General features: G+C 36.8%; 1 protein-coding gene across 5 annotated transcripts in view; it reads right to left on the reverse strand.

Annotated features, from left to right (window-relative positions):
• The window catches only part of IKZF2 (IKAROS family zinc finger 2), a 153,000-nt gene extending 138,793 nt beyond the window's left edge, over nt 1-14,207 (reverse strand). The window contains exons 1-4 of one of the 5 annotated variants that reach the window (XM_055380491.2): nt 13,325-13,608; nt 12,084-12,150; nt 10,504-10,552; nt 9,616-9,720 (exon numbers count right to left, since the gene is read on the reverse strand). In XM_055380491.2, the coding sequence (XP_055236466.1) occupies nt 9,616-9,720; nt 10,504-10,552; nt 12,084-12,086 (157 nt within the window). In that variant the 5' untranslated portion in view covers nt 12,087-12,150; nt 13,325-13,608. Of the gene's footprint in view, nt 1-9,615; nt 9,721-10,503; nt 10,553-12,046; nt 12,336-13,324; nt 13,609-14,037 lie in introns of those variants that run through there. The other 4 variants (XM_055380492.2, XM_031008914.3, XM_055380493.2 and 1 more) reach the window with 4 other exon arrangements.

Consider the following 14,207-nt stretch of genomic DNA (forward strand, 5'->3'; position numbering starts at 1 on the left):
AAAGCTAATTGAAGCATTCCATCTTGTACATGCTACTAAAAACAGTTTAAGTGATGGAGAACTGGCTTTAAAATTACAAGTATATGGAATTAAATCTGTAACCTTAAATGTGCTATATCAAGATATTAATAGTAGTAATGAAGATGATGATGGTGGTGTCATGGAAACATCTACATTAACATTCATGTGGATTCCACTGAACATGGTTGTATAGAATCAGAAAACATAAGAACTGTTTAGAAACTTAGAGATCAGCTTTTGGGACCAATTTGAAGATTTCAAAATCTTCTTCAGAGTGAGACATTATAAAAATAACACATCCCTAAACAGAGAAAATCACAAGTAAATTAGGATTTTTGGATTATTTCAATAACTAAGAAATCAAGTTTCCAAATTTTTTCAAGTAGATCAGAAGCATACTATTTAAACAGACATATGTAATATGCTAATCTTAAGTATTTTCTTCATTCAACAAATATTTACAGGGCTCCTACAATGCATACAATGCATATGCTAGGGATGAAGAGGTATGACCATTTTCCCCAAAGATTCACATCTGGAAAACCTTATTAATTTCTTTATAATCAATGTGTAGCCCCCAAATAAATCTATATGCTTTGAAAAGTTACTTAATTCACACTCAGTAATTAAGACAGCTTTCCTACTAACTAACATGAAATACAACAGTTTGCTATAAAATCTCATTTGCTGCGGTCAGATCACTTCAATAATTTCATGAGACTGGTTTGGTGTTTTTTTCCTTCTGACCTATAAACTGGAAGTGCCTCTATATCACCAGCTAACTTAAGGATCTTTCTTAGGTGGTAGTGCTATTTTCCATCTTCATCTAAAATAGATATTAAGAACTCTTAAACTGCTGACCACATCACCTATCGAGATTTCTGTGAATGGAAGTTCGAATTTATGGCAATAGTAGTTGAAGGAAGTATCCTTTATGGGCACTATAAGATTGTCTTCATAAAGTTAGGCTATAAAATCAACATTTTACAAATTAAAGCAGAAATATAAATCACACTAAAGAAAATGAATGGATCTCAGGCCAGAAAGAACTCGTCGTAACCTGATTGTACGTATTAATATAGGTTACAGACTGAATCTGGGAGATTTAGCCTAGGAAGCCAAGGGGGAAAAAAAAAATGAATCTCAGAAGTATTTTGGTTGAACTAGGGAATCTAAATCCATGTCCATTAAAAGGAGAGGGAACTGGACAAAGGACTTCAACCATAATTATCCAAATAGCAATGTTATCTCTATTGTGATGCTGAATATATTAGGTTCTCTTAGTCTAATGCCATTAAAGTTGAATTATATAACTAACTCCCTTTATTCAGATTCCTTGCTCAGTAAATGACCTTTACTGATTACCCATATAGGTCAGTTCACAAGAACAAAATGATCTAGTCAAGCCAACTAGAGTGATCCAGCTCCTATGTTTGTTGGTTGCATGTGTGTGTGTGTGTGCTTTATTTTTAATCAATATCTAAACATAAATTGGCATTCTGATTTTAAATATCAATTTTGTAAACTTATTTAATGTCAGTCAACCTTGAGATACAGATCCACTCTAAGTGTGCCACAAATCTAGTTTCAGAACTTGCAAGGATGAGTGCCAAATCCTGCATTATAAATAATTTTGTGGGGAAATGTTATCCTCTGAGAACCTATCTAAGTGGCTGGTTGCCCTTTTGTCTGTTTCACTGTACATCCTCAAATTTACACACATTTGAAAAACTCTTGGAGGTAAAAGGTGAGAAGCAGCTCATTAATCTATAATGGATATAAGTCACAGTTAGCACATCACACTCATTTCCTTCTAAATGCAATAAGCAGTATTACCATCTCACACAAAATATCAATTCATTTGGACCCTTGAAGATAACATCCTTCTCTAGAAAACACCCCAAACCTATTTTTTGAGCCCCAGCACCAGCAATGCATCATACACAGTAAGTGCTTAATAAATGTTTGCTGGATCAATGATCGAAAGATGAAAAATATCTCTCTAAGGAGTTCTGAATCTCCACATACAGGAAATCTCAGAAGAAGTGTTTCTAGCATTAACATTCATTTGGAATTCTATGGTGTCTTGGGTAGTCAGCGCTTACATTTTTAAGATGGAATTCTATAATAAATATTTTAGAATAATTATGTTAATTAAGATGTTATCTATGCTATACTGTCCCATCTAGGTAACCTCATCCCAAGGGGTATGATATTATATTTTTAAAATATTAATTCTATACAAAATCATTTTAAAATAATATATATTGTATCTGCATATTTATCTCAAAGTCTTCAAAAAGGCTCTGGTGAGGAGTATTAAATTCCTTAGCTATTAATGTGGCAGAACTGACCAGTGTTTAGCTAACAACCTGTAATAAGTATGTAATATTTTCAATAGCATATTTATTTATAAGGAAACAGGTTACAGAATAAAGACAGATCATTAGAATAGAGGCACTGGAGTATATGGCATACGTTAATCTTATGATTTTTTTAAAAAAACAGAAGTTATGATATTAGATATACCATAAAATGTTGAAGAGCTTTTTGTTTAAAAATCAGTGGGTCAATCACATCAATTAATTCAACTTCTGAGACCAGTATAAAGGATTCCATTAAGCAAAGAGTTTATTAAAGCCTGTGCACATAAAACTCAATATAGAATTTTGATTTAATGGGGCAATTGAGGAAATAAGGCCACTGATCAAATACTGAGAATTACTTAGACATGAATGTTTTCAAAATATGGTATTAAACTACTGTTAAAGTAATATGGGCAGAAAAGTAACCAAACCATGGGCTAATATTAGTTTTCACTAATTAGGAAAATTCATACTTCAGTCTATATCCATGTGCCTAATTGCTATCCCCCTCCCAAATTGTACCCTGCGGGTGCTTCAAACCAGAATTGAACTAAGCTAAATCTTTTCCAGGAAACCTGCTCCAGTATTTGCTATCTTCACTGACAGAACCTACCACCATCTATCCAGTAATTTAAAGGTTGCCATCCTTGACTCTATTCTCTCCTTAATTCTACTACCCAAGTATTGTCTACTTTAAGATGCTAAATATTACCTAGATCCTTCTCCTTCCTTTTTATCCCACTACTGCTAGCTTGCATGACTTCTCACTCAATCATCGAAACAGCCTGTTAAATACGCACCTGCCTAGAGACTGGTCCCCATCCACAATCTTTTTCCCCACATTGTAATCAAATCGATCCATGTCAGTCAAAAGACTGAAGTCACCTACTTTGTTAAAACCATTGACTTCCATGAAAATAAAAGCCAAGTTTCCTCTCATACAAGATGTTCCATTATCCTGCCTTGATTAACTCTCCAAAGTCATTCCTGGCCTCGAATTCCTAGACTCCAACTTTATAGTCTAGAAATACCAATCTGCTTGTATTTCCCAGAATATTGCACGCTATTTCTCACCTCTTATTGTGGATATATTATTTATTGAAAAGGCCTTCCAGTTACCCCTAAATCCTATTCATTTAATAAGTCTCGGCTCAAGCAGTCTCTCCCTCTGAAAAATCTTTCCAAATGAATACCACCTCTCATCCCCCGTAATAATCAAGACACTAAGCTTACTACAGTAAAATGCCCTATTTAATATCTGTCTGTCCCACTAGAGTATGAGTTCCTGGAGGAAAAGGACTCTATACTCTTTATTCACCTTTGGATTCACCTTACAATACCTGGCACATATGAGGTATCCCACAAATATTTATTGAATTGATCAACTAGAATTGAACAGCAAAATGTCAAATGCTTATAATTAATAATTGCATTTAAGCCTACTTCAAATTTAGAACATCCAAACTACTACTCCCGAAGTGCACAATCAACAATTAAACCAACAATTTTATTAGGTATCATCAAGTGAGAATTTATGGTACTACCAGAAGCATCAAATGAGGTTAGATTTTAGATGAGGACTCTCTAAGAATTGATTCTCTGTAGGAATAGGTTACTCTATTAAGGGAATTTTTTTCTTTTGTTATTTGTAATGACTGGTATATCTGGAACACCAATAATATGCAGTGATTTGCTTTACATATAATCAAAACCACAAAACTATACTCAGGAATGTTGAGCGCCACCCCCCTCCCCAATTCTGACATACAGACAAACTCTATTTCTTTCTTAACCAAAATCTTCATAGATGCTTTAAATAACGGAGGGTTCCTGCTTCAATTTTTACCCTAAATTATCAGAAATCCCTATCTTTCTTCCCTGGACCTGTGCAATATACAGAAAAGAGCAAAAGACCCAGATTTCAAATAGATTTGGATTTGAAAACAAACCCTTTTTCTTACAAGTCATAGGTCCATAAAAAAGTAACTTGACTGCTCTGAGTAATAGCAGCAGTGATTATTTATTGAGTCTTAGCATGTGCCAGAAGTTGTGCTGAGCATTTTGCATGTATTGCCTTATTGAAATCTCACAACAGCCCATTGAGGTAGGTATTGCTTATCCCTATTCTACGGATAAGGAAACTGGAGCTCAGAGATGTGAAGTGACATGGCCAAGGTCACACAGCAAAGCAGGAATTCTAACCAAGGCCAGCATAATTGCAAAGCCCATATTTTTAACCACTCACAATCTACTGCTTCTGAGCCTCAGTTTTAAGTGTTATAAAATAGAGTAACTACATGCCTACCTCACAGAATTGATGTGGAGACAAAGTGAAATAATAAGTAAAGCATCTAGCATACTAAGTGCACTCAATAAAGGATGCCCCTCTACCTTCTCTCGCTCTAGTGGTGATTATAACATTTATAATAAAGGAAACCATCCCTAAATATTCCTTACCTATATCAAAACAGAGGTATATTGGGTCTCAATTAATTCGCAAAAGGAAAATACTAACAGGCCAACAAATACATTTAACATAAACAGATAAGAAGGGAAAAAAGTAAAGAAAAACAACATATTCTACCTCATTTTAGGACTGGAACTCTGCTATTGATATTTCCAAATATGATAAAAATATGTAAATATTCAAAATATATCAACATATCAAAAGTTAGGAGAGAAGAGCACGGAACCCAGAGATGAAAATTCATTATGGCTTACAGGAAGACTCTCAATAGAACACAATCAATGGTGTTATCTTTTTTTAAAAAAGTACTTCTAGTGGGAAAGACAGATTTTGAACAAAGATAGAGATGATAAGGATAATCTTTCCGCCATACGTTGTTTTGTTTTTTGAAAACGGACTTTAATTCTCAGTACTAAGCAGACTAAACAGATAGGGAGTTGGGAGCGGAATGAGGTGCAAAGAAAAAATTACAGCACTTTTGCTGTTAATTACCAACAAATCTCTACCTCTTTTACTTTCCTTTTTTTTTCCCTTTTTTTCTCTTTTGGTACATAGTTATGACATTTATCTCTGATACCTGTAAAGAAATTAAATCAGAACTGTTTTTATTTAATTCCCTAATAAATAAGAACTAAATGTAAAGTACATTGGGTATATACACAAACCTAAGTACGGGGACTTAAAACAGAAGATTTTATATCAAGCCCATCTGGTGTTATATTAGGGTGTGTCCTACAGAAATCCAAGCAAGGGTGACTGCCAAACTAAGCTACAGAAGACAACTCAGAAAGCTGGTAAGTCCCATAATATAGGCTCTATTTCAAAAAGTGCATTAGAACACCCGCCTGAAAAGATTATCTGATATCACTCCACCCTCATAATAACTCTTCTATTTCTGAGATATTTGTCACAAAAAATATGGGCCAGTATTGGACACGGCAGACACCCTGAGAAGGTGACATTGTAGAGATAGCAGTTATCTAACTAACCCACAAGGTAATATCACAATTTTATGTCCCAATCCTGATAACTTCATCTTTCTGCTAAGTTCTCTAAGAGGTAAATTGATTTCTTCAAGCCTCAATTTCCACATATGAAAAATAGAAATCATAATATACTTCTGCTTCACTAGGTTCTAAAAATGGAAACTAGCTAAGAAAAAAATTAATGTGAAGTACTCTGAAAAGGATAAACTAGATTCCCTGACCTGATTATTGGTCAGAGCCTTGTAAAACTAGACTTACTACTTCTTCCGATTCCAAACATGCCACCTGGCCATCAGACTGATAAATAGCATTGACTGTACAGTTGATCCACTTAAGAGCTTTAAAGTAATAGAAACAAATTTTGCATCATGATGTATTTTCATACCCATTTAAGTAACTACCTGCAAAGTAAATTTATACATAAACATTATAAAAAATAGATAAGAAAAATAAAATTAATTTAAAAATTTTGAACTTTAAGCAACTTTCAAAATAGTCACCTGCCAGTATAGAACAGTCTGAAACCAATACTGAACAACTATGCAAGAACTGGAAATGAGCTAACCAAGAAACAGAAGGAATCACAAAGTAAGTTTCATCTGATGGGCCGAAATACAATATGGATTATTTTTATATTGTTCTGTCTGAGATGTCTGTCTCAGATTCTTAACTCCCAGATTCTATTTTTAAAAATCACTTAACACTGTGTATTTCCAATAGCCATCAAGGCATATACTGTCATCCCTGACACCGAAGATTGTCAGCAGACTCAATATGTACACTAATGATCTCAGGCAACAATGCCCATCTTCTTATCAAAGACATCCTTATTCCAGAAGAAAAAGTTTAAAGTTCTCTAAGAAAATTCATTCAAAACCATGGGAAGTAGTCATTATAAAATGTTAGGATCACTAATACCTCTTACTTCTTCTTAAGTTTATCTTACATGCTAAATTTTAAAACCAAAACCTGTCAGGCATTATAACATTTTTAGTTCTCTCCCTCCCAAGTCACCAGTGCTCTATTCTAGCACTGTCAAATAATGATAGCTGCCGTCATTATTTTTATACAATAGCTGGCAGCAAGTTGCACAGAAACCCTTCATCTTAGAAGAGTTACCAAATAGCTTAAACAAATGCTGGGACCTTACAGTAGTACTGACCACCTTCCTAAAGCCAAAATAAGTGAGCTCTCATGCCTTATTGATACTTTTCTGGCCAGAATGTTAGCTGTTTTATTTAAAAAAAAAAAATTTACTTATTTTATTTTTTTTTAACTGTTTAAAAATAACTTTTTTCCTCCTTACACATATATTCCCATCCTCTCCTTCCTGCTACTAGAAACTGTCTTAAAGGTTTTCACATTTACTTTTAGCTTTAACACTTTCAATCAAAATTGCAATTCTGTTTTTGGAAGCAGGCACCCTCCAGGAAGTATATTTGAAGATATTAAAAAATGCAGAAAATAAATAAGTTCTTTTCATTTAACAAAGTCAACAATGCATGTAAAGGGATTTAGGAAAACCGGTGATCTCAGACACAAGTGATTTGACAGGCCAGATGCACACAAAAATTATTCCAAGTCACAGAAAAACATCACAGTGACCAATTCTAGGTCTCTTGTTCTAATTAATAGACGAGAGTTCCTCTCTATCACTATTTGCTTTGGCAATCTAAAATGCTGATATTCTCCTAGATCTAACAGAGAGGAAAAATGGGTATCTTCTCCATCTAACACCTAAGTGGGTAACCTAGATACTGTAAATAGAGGCTACATAAAGGATGCAAGAGACAGCTCTGAAGTGAGAGCCAAAATATTTAACCTGCAACTCTTTGGAAAAGAACCTGAAAACACGTGCATCTTAGCCAAAACCTGTATACTAACATGGAATTGCCACAGGCTAGTAAGTTAAAAAACTCTCTACCAAACATAAGTTTACTGTTGTTGGGTGAGAAAAGCTCAAATGTCAAAAGCACAGTTCTTATTTGTTCAAATTGATCATGCCTACACTCTGCACTGTTTATTTAAAAAGATGAGTGAACTGCCTTTCTGAAGCAAGTACTTGCAAAACCAGAATCAAATTCAGAAATAAAGCAGCCAATTAACCACTTGACAAGCATTTTCCTGTGGTTGTGTCTAGGGGATGACAGTCAAGTCTCTGATTAACAGTTACTCCCTACCCTATACATGCAATGTTTCTAAAGCCAATAGCTAACTAATAGAAACTACATATTACCTCTTTTTACTCTTTAGGAAATTGTGTGAGTTATCTGAGAAATAAAAACATTACACCAAATAACTAGTATATTGAAATGTAAAAATTATATTGCCTAAATTGTAGTCATAGTATATTTTTTATCAAATCAACTAGCAAAAAACATGAATGCAAAAGATTCATTATGAGATTAGTATGATAATTTAGTATACATTCACTTGCTAACTTTACTAGTTTTTTCTTTCTAAATGATACGGGAATTGTAAGGACTGCTTCTAGAATTAAATTTTCTTAGGAAGTGCTCATTACTTAAAAGAACTACAACTTTTAAATAAATAAAGCAAATTCAAACTCAATCATAATTTCAAGTCAATAGCTAAAATTACTTAAAGTTAACAAATTGCAAAATGTATTCAATAGTATTCTATATAAATTGCTTATAATTCAGTAGTATTTACTAATTACTAAGCTTGTAGTTTTATAATAACTTACAGTTTCGAGAGCTGTTAGAAGTGAAAAGAAAAAGTTGCTCTCTCTGGATAGTCAGAATACATTTACGAATATGCTCATAATTAAGTACATGATTCACTTTTCTTAGTTATTAAATCTTCGGGGGTGGGGGGGGGGGAAGGAAAGAAAATGCCTTTCCTTCACATATTGCCAAAACAGAAAACTTGTAAATTTAATTATATTTACATGTAAGTCCAATGTCCTTTCTATAACATGTAAGAATAAAATATAAATCCAAAGTATAAAGAAAACAAGATTTCAAATTACTTTTGAGTAAGAGTAATAAAGCACTTGCACTTGATAGCTAAACTGATAAAATATTATAATTAAGAAAAAAGCAACCATATTCTTAATAAAGTATTTTGTCTTCTGTCACTGACAGCATGTAAGTTGCATCTTATTACATAAAAACAATGTATATTACATCAGTAAATGACCCTTTATCAGAAACAGTAGCCAAAACTGTCTTTTCCTACAAATTCAAAACATCTTTCCAAATTTTATCAGTTCTTCTCTGGACAAAAGCCTTTCAACTTTGCTACAGAAATGGATATAAATGAGTTCTATAAATTTTCAATTACACTTCACTTCCAATGCTTTGGAGAAGAAACTTTCACATTTTTTAAAAGCAAGTAACACTGTAATTTTATCACTGACGGTTTAGCTTTCTACCAAGGCAACATAAAATTATTCATTTTTTAACTGTGAAGAGTCCTTTGGAAGTGACGTTTCCACATTTTTTACCCAACAACAACAAAAAATCCAGTCATAAACCTGGCAAGTCAAAACAATAACCAGCAAATTCTAACCTTTCTTACCTGATACAGGTAAGCACCAGCTCCCAAATGCCACCTTGGGATAGTTCAGACTAGTAAGCAGGCTCATGTTTTATAATACTAGAATGAACAGGAATAAATCTGTGTTGTTCTTTCTTTAGCAAAATCTATAACAGTAGCTATACCACAATGTGAGAGGACCCCACAGACCTAACAAATTAAAGTCTGTTGCTGGAGAGATACCAAAAAAAAAAATCATAAAATGAAGACTTACTGCTTGTCATGTGACTTGGTGAGGCATGCTGTCCATTGGGTGTGCTTGAGGTGAGGTCAATTGCCATATTGGAGTGCTCCCTTTCGGGTGAAAGCTCATTGTCACCTGCTTTCACAAAATATAATCTTTTGGTTTCTATTCATTGTCACATAAGATGTAATTACTAACTTTGCTTTATACACGCAATGGCATGCATAGCCTTCAAACTGTAAGGTAATACATTTTTCCCTTAGAAACTGTAAGGAAATATCATTTAGAAATATACAGTTGAATGAAATGATGAGAAGCCATAATCAACCCACAATAAAAAAAAATTAACAAAACTTTATTATCTCAACACATAAGCTGTTGATTTCTAAAGTATCTTTCAGTTGAAAGAAATAATTTTTCTTTTAACATCTAATTTAATTGTTAAGCACACAGAATTTATAATGAGCATTTTCCAAAATGCTGGCTATCAGAGAGAGGATGGAAAAGACAGGTAGCTAAAGAAATGTCAAGTTAGGAAAGCTAATTCTCTTTCACATAATATGTCTGAAAAATTAGGTTACAGAGAAGTAAATATTTAGTACACACCATATTAATAGACATATATAAACCTGGCCTATCCTCAACTTACAACAAAGTAAATTATAAAAAGTAGGAAAGTGTTGAACTGCTAGCTACTATTGATTTAAGTACACTACTTAACTTAGTATGTTTCTATATTTCCTTCTTATTTCACTTCAGTGCTGTCATTTTCTCAAACTCATTCAAAGGTGAAATTGTGAACAGAGAGAAAAAAGAGTACAGAATTCTCAATAAAGTTTCATAATCCAGGAATTAAAACACAGGTAATACAAAGGCAACTTTATTACCAATAACAAATCAATGAAAACTAATACTTACACGTTATATAGCCATCAATAGCCTCTGTTTCCATAGTCAAAGTGCAGTGCTGCAAAACAAAAGATTATACCCTTAATACAATGATTCCTTTCAGTATCTGCCATTAAATTCTTATTTGAAGCTCCAAGCAGTTAGTCCATGTTGCTGCTGCCACCTGTGCCCAGAAACATACACAGTGTACTGTATGTGCTCATTTGCAAGTCACTGAACTCTTTCTGCAAATGATCTGATTCCTGCTGGAGATAGGATAGGAAAGATAAGTGTGCTGTGAGATGGGCTAGAGCAAAAAAGGAATGACTCTCTTAACCAAAATTTATTGGGTTTAAGAAAAAATAGGGGGTATAGCTCAAATGTGTCAGCTTTAACTGGGATTTAAGTGTTTTACCATTCACTACTTCCCACAATCACACTGCAGTTTGAGGACTTCCCCAGTATACAGATAGCTCTATTCACAATTGTTGCAAGTTGGTTCATCATGTTCTAATAGGGAGGGGGAGGACAAACAAACATAAGAAAACAAAACAAAACAAAAAACTTAGTGCCCAACGGTGTCTTGAAGATTTCTACAGCAGTTGGCCAACTCCCTGACTTGTATTGACATTTTAGCCTACCCCAAGTTCTGTGTAAGCACCTGTTCAATGTAACCTTAATTTCCTGCCAGACCATGCTTGGATACAAATGCCAAGCCTACTTAATACAGTCTGATTTTGAAAATTTCATAAACTTTGGTTGTGCTAGAGAGAATCATTTAAAAAAAAAAAAAAACTTTGGGCAATTATTCTCATGCACAAATGCCACAAAACAGAACATAATTCTCAGAAACAAAAGTAAACTGTATGAGATGACACCCCCTAGCTTTGATTCACGTAATGAAAAGATCGATAATCTAACTGTATTCTGTGGGGAAAAAAGTTTAAGAATTGACAAGTCCTGAGAAGATTTTTACTTTTTTTTCCCCCTTTGGCCTTGGTCCTTTTTGCCTTTAGTTTCAAAACTCTCACTGCACCAGCAGCTAAATTATTCACAATGAGCCATTTCTGTATTGATCGCCAAGTATATTTAGCCCTGGCTCCTGGAATTTCTCCATTACTTACTGGAAAACAGGCAGCTTCACTTCTTGTCTCCAAAACCACTTCCCTTCTCCCTCCCCTCCCCTTCTTCACCACCACCCTCCCTTACCCCCCCCCCAAAAAAAACTTTTATTTCTTTCTTTATGGAATAATCAGATCAAATTCCCAACTCAGTCACTACATAGCACTTAAATTTCAACCTGCTGTACTGTTATCACATTCTTTTAAATTATGATTACATAAGGCTTTAAAGAAAGAGATCCGTAAAGTTTAAAAGAGGAGCAGTTTCTTCGGATATTTTACAAATGAGCTTATCTCTTTAAAAATGTACACATTTAACACACACATATTAAAAAGAAAGAAACGTCAGGGAGAAGCGAAAGAAGGCTGCCCCATCAATGAAATGGTTATTAACCCTCAGAGAAGGAAAGAAGGAAAAAGAAAAAGGAGAAAGAGAAACGAAATGTACATACAAAAGAAATTGTCCTTTGATTAAAAAAGATTCATCACCATTTCCAGCTCTGTCGGGAGATCTCAGCTTCTTCTAACCCCTCAAAGAGGAGGTGACAATGTCGGGCTGAAGATAAACGGAGGGAGAAAGAAAGAAGTTTTTTGTGTTTCCCCCTTCTCTCTTTCCCTCCCTTGCCCCCTCCAAGCCAAGCCCCCTGCAGAGTTCAAGGGGAGGAGGAAGGAAAAGCACTTTACAGGTGGGTCATTCCAAGCCCAAATCCAGCAAACAGATCGGCTGATAAACAAAACCAAGAAATGAGAGAGAAGGAACACCCCCCTCCTCCTCCTCCTCCTCCTCCTCCTCGTCCTCCTCCTCCTCCTCCTTCCACCCCTCCCCCTCGTCCCTTAGGGATGGTCTAGTAGGAAAAGTCACTCAGGAATGGCACCACGTACTTTCAGGAAAGAGGAAAAAAAAGAGAGAGAGAGAGGTCAGTCAGTGCTATAGCAATGCGATTAACAAGAGAAAAAACTTGATCCACCGGTTCCTTAAGAATCGACCAAAAGCTAAGACAAGAAAACTGAAAGAAAAGGAGGAGGGGGGGCGGGTAGAGGGGAGGGACAGTCAGGCAGAACCCAGCTAGGAACCTAGGCCAACTTCACAGGACTGTTTTTGGCCCTTGGCAAAAAAGAAAAAAATAAATAAATCTTAATTCCATCTCTTTCGCCCATACTAGAACCTGTCAAAGTGATTTAACTGCTGCCTGTTTACATGTGTCATACCAGGGTTTTTGGTTTTGTTTTTTTTTTTAATTCCAACAGGATCTGGATATTACCTTCTATCTGGACAGCTGCAATTTATTCCAGCCTACCCAATCTTTCTTCTTGGAATTCAAGTTAAAACAAAGCAAAACAAGTCCAAATTCATGACAGCTATAGAGATGAGAACTGATTAATCGATTAACATCCCAGAAACAGATTACAAGGAGGGGACGATAAATTAAGGCAGAGGACATCATCTTCAACCCGATTCCCTGAGCGTCCTTTACAAAAATCATTACCCTAATCAGAACCACAATCCATCCCTCCCAGAGAAAAATACCTATATTATTATTATTATTACTGGTTAACAGCAACAAGTCATTTGATCACATCACAGTGCAAAACGAGATGCTATATAATTACACTTAACTTTGAAAACACTCCCCCCTTTGCAAATCATACACATATTTATATATAATCTATGAATCAGAAGACAAAACAAGAGCTGTTCTTCACCACGCAAAAGCCAAGCGGAGATTTACCTCAGCAGTGCATGCAGTAAAATAATCCCATCACCCTTTTGTTTGTGTTTACTGTTAATGTGTCCTCTGTCTTTCTTTCTTTCCTGTGCCTAACGTGTGTTTGTGCACTGCAGTTGGTGGTGGAAACTAAGGCAGTGGATCTGTAGCTAAGGGTAATCCTGTTTTTACTTCCTCCATCTTCAGCGAGGAGCAGGGTTAGCCCGGGACAGCTGGTCAAACCCCGAGAAACCGATCCGGTGGAGCCCGAGCACATCTCCCCCGCCGGCCGGGCTCGCGCAGACGCCCGCGGGCGGAGGGCGGGCTGGCGGCGGCGGCGGCGGCGGCGGCGGCGGGCGGCAGGCGGCGGGCAGCGGAGCCCCGGGCGCGGGCGGACGGACGTGCGTGCGCGCGCGTGCGTGTGTGCGAGGCCCGAGCGCCTGTGCGTGTGTGTATGAGAGCGCGTGTGCGCGCGCGCGCGGGCTGGCGGGCGCGTGTGCGCGTGTCTGCGCGCTCAGCCGCTCGGCGCGCTCGGCAATCGATTACAGGACAAGTGCTGCCCCGGAGGCTCCGCGACGCGCGCACTCCCTCGCGCCCACCCGCGCGCCCGGCGGCGTCGCCCCCAGCCCGTTGGTCCCCGGACTGCGGACCCCGCCCCCGACGGGGGCCAGGTAACCCGCTTCCGAGTGTGCCACGGCGACCCCCATCTCCCCTCCCCGTGTCATAATAAATCTCACGTTTTCTGCCGGCTGGAGGCTTGGAGCGGTGAGGTGACGTTCATTTCGGCCGCGTGAAGTTTTCTTTCAAACTGGGATTGGTGGGGAGGCCGGGGGAAGGGAGCGGGGCGGCGATCTTGGCGCCCTGCGCGGAGTCCGGGAGCCGCGTCCCGGCCGAGTCGGGGAGTGCG

The sequence above is a fragment of the Gorilla gorilla genome, chromosome 11 (assembly GCF_029281585.2).
Source record: "Gorilla gorilla gorilla isolate KB3781 chromosome 11, NHGRI_mGorGor1-v2.1_pri, whole genome shotgun sequence".
Lineage (NCBI taxonomy): Eukaryota > Metazoa > Chordata > Mammalia > Primates > Hominidae > Gorilla > Gorilla gorilla.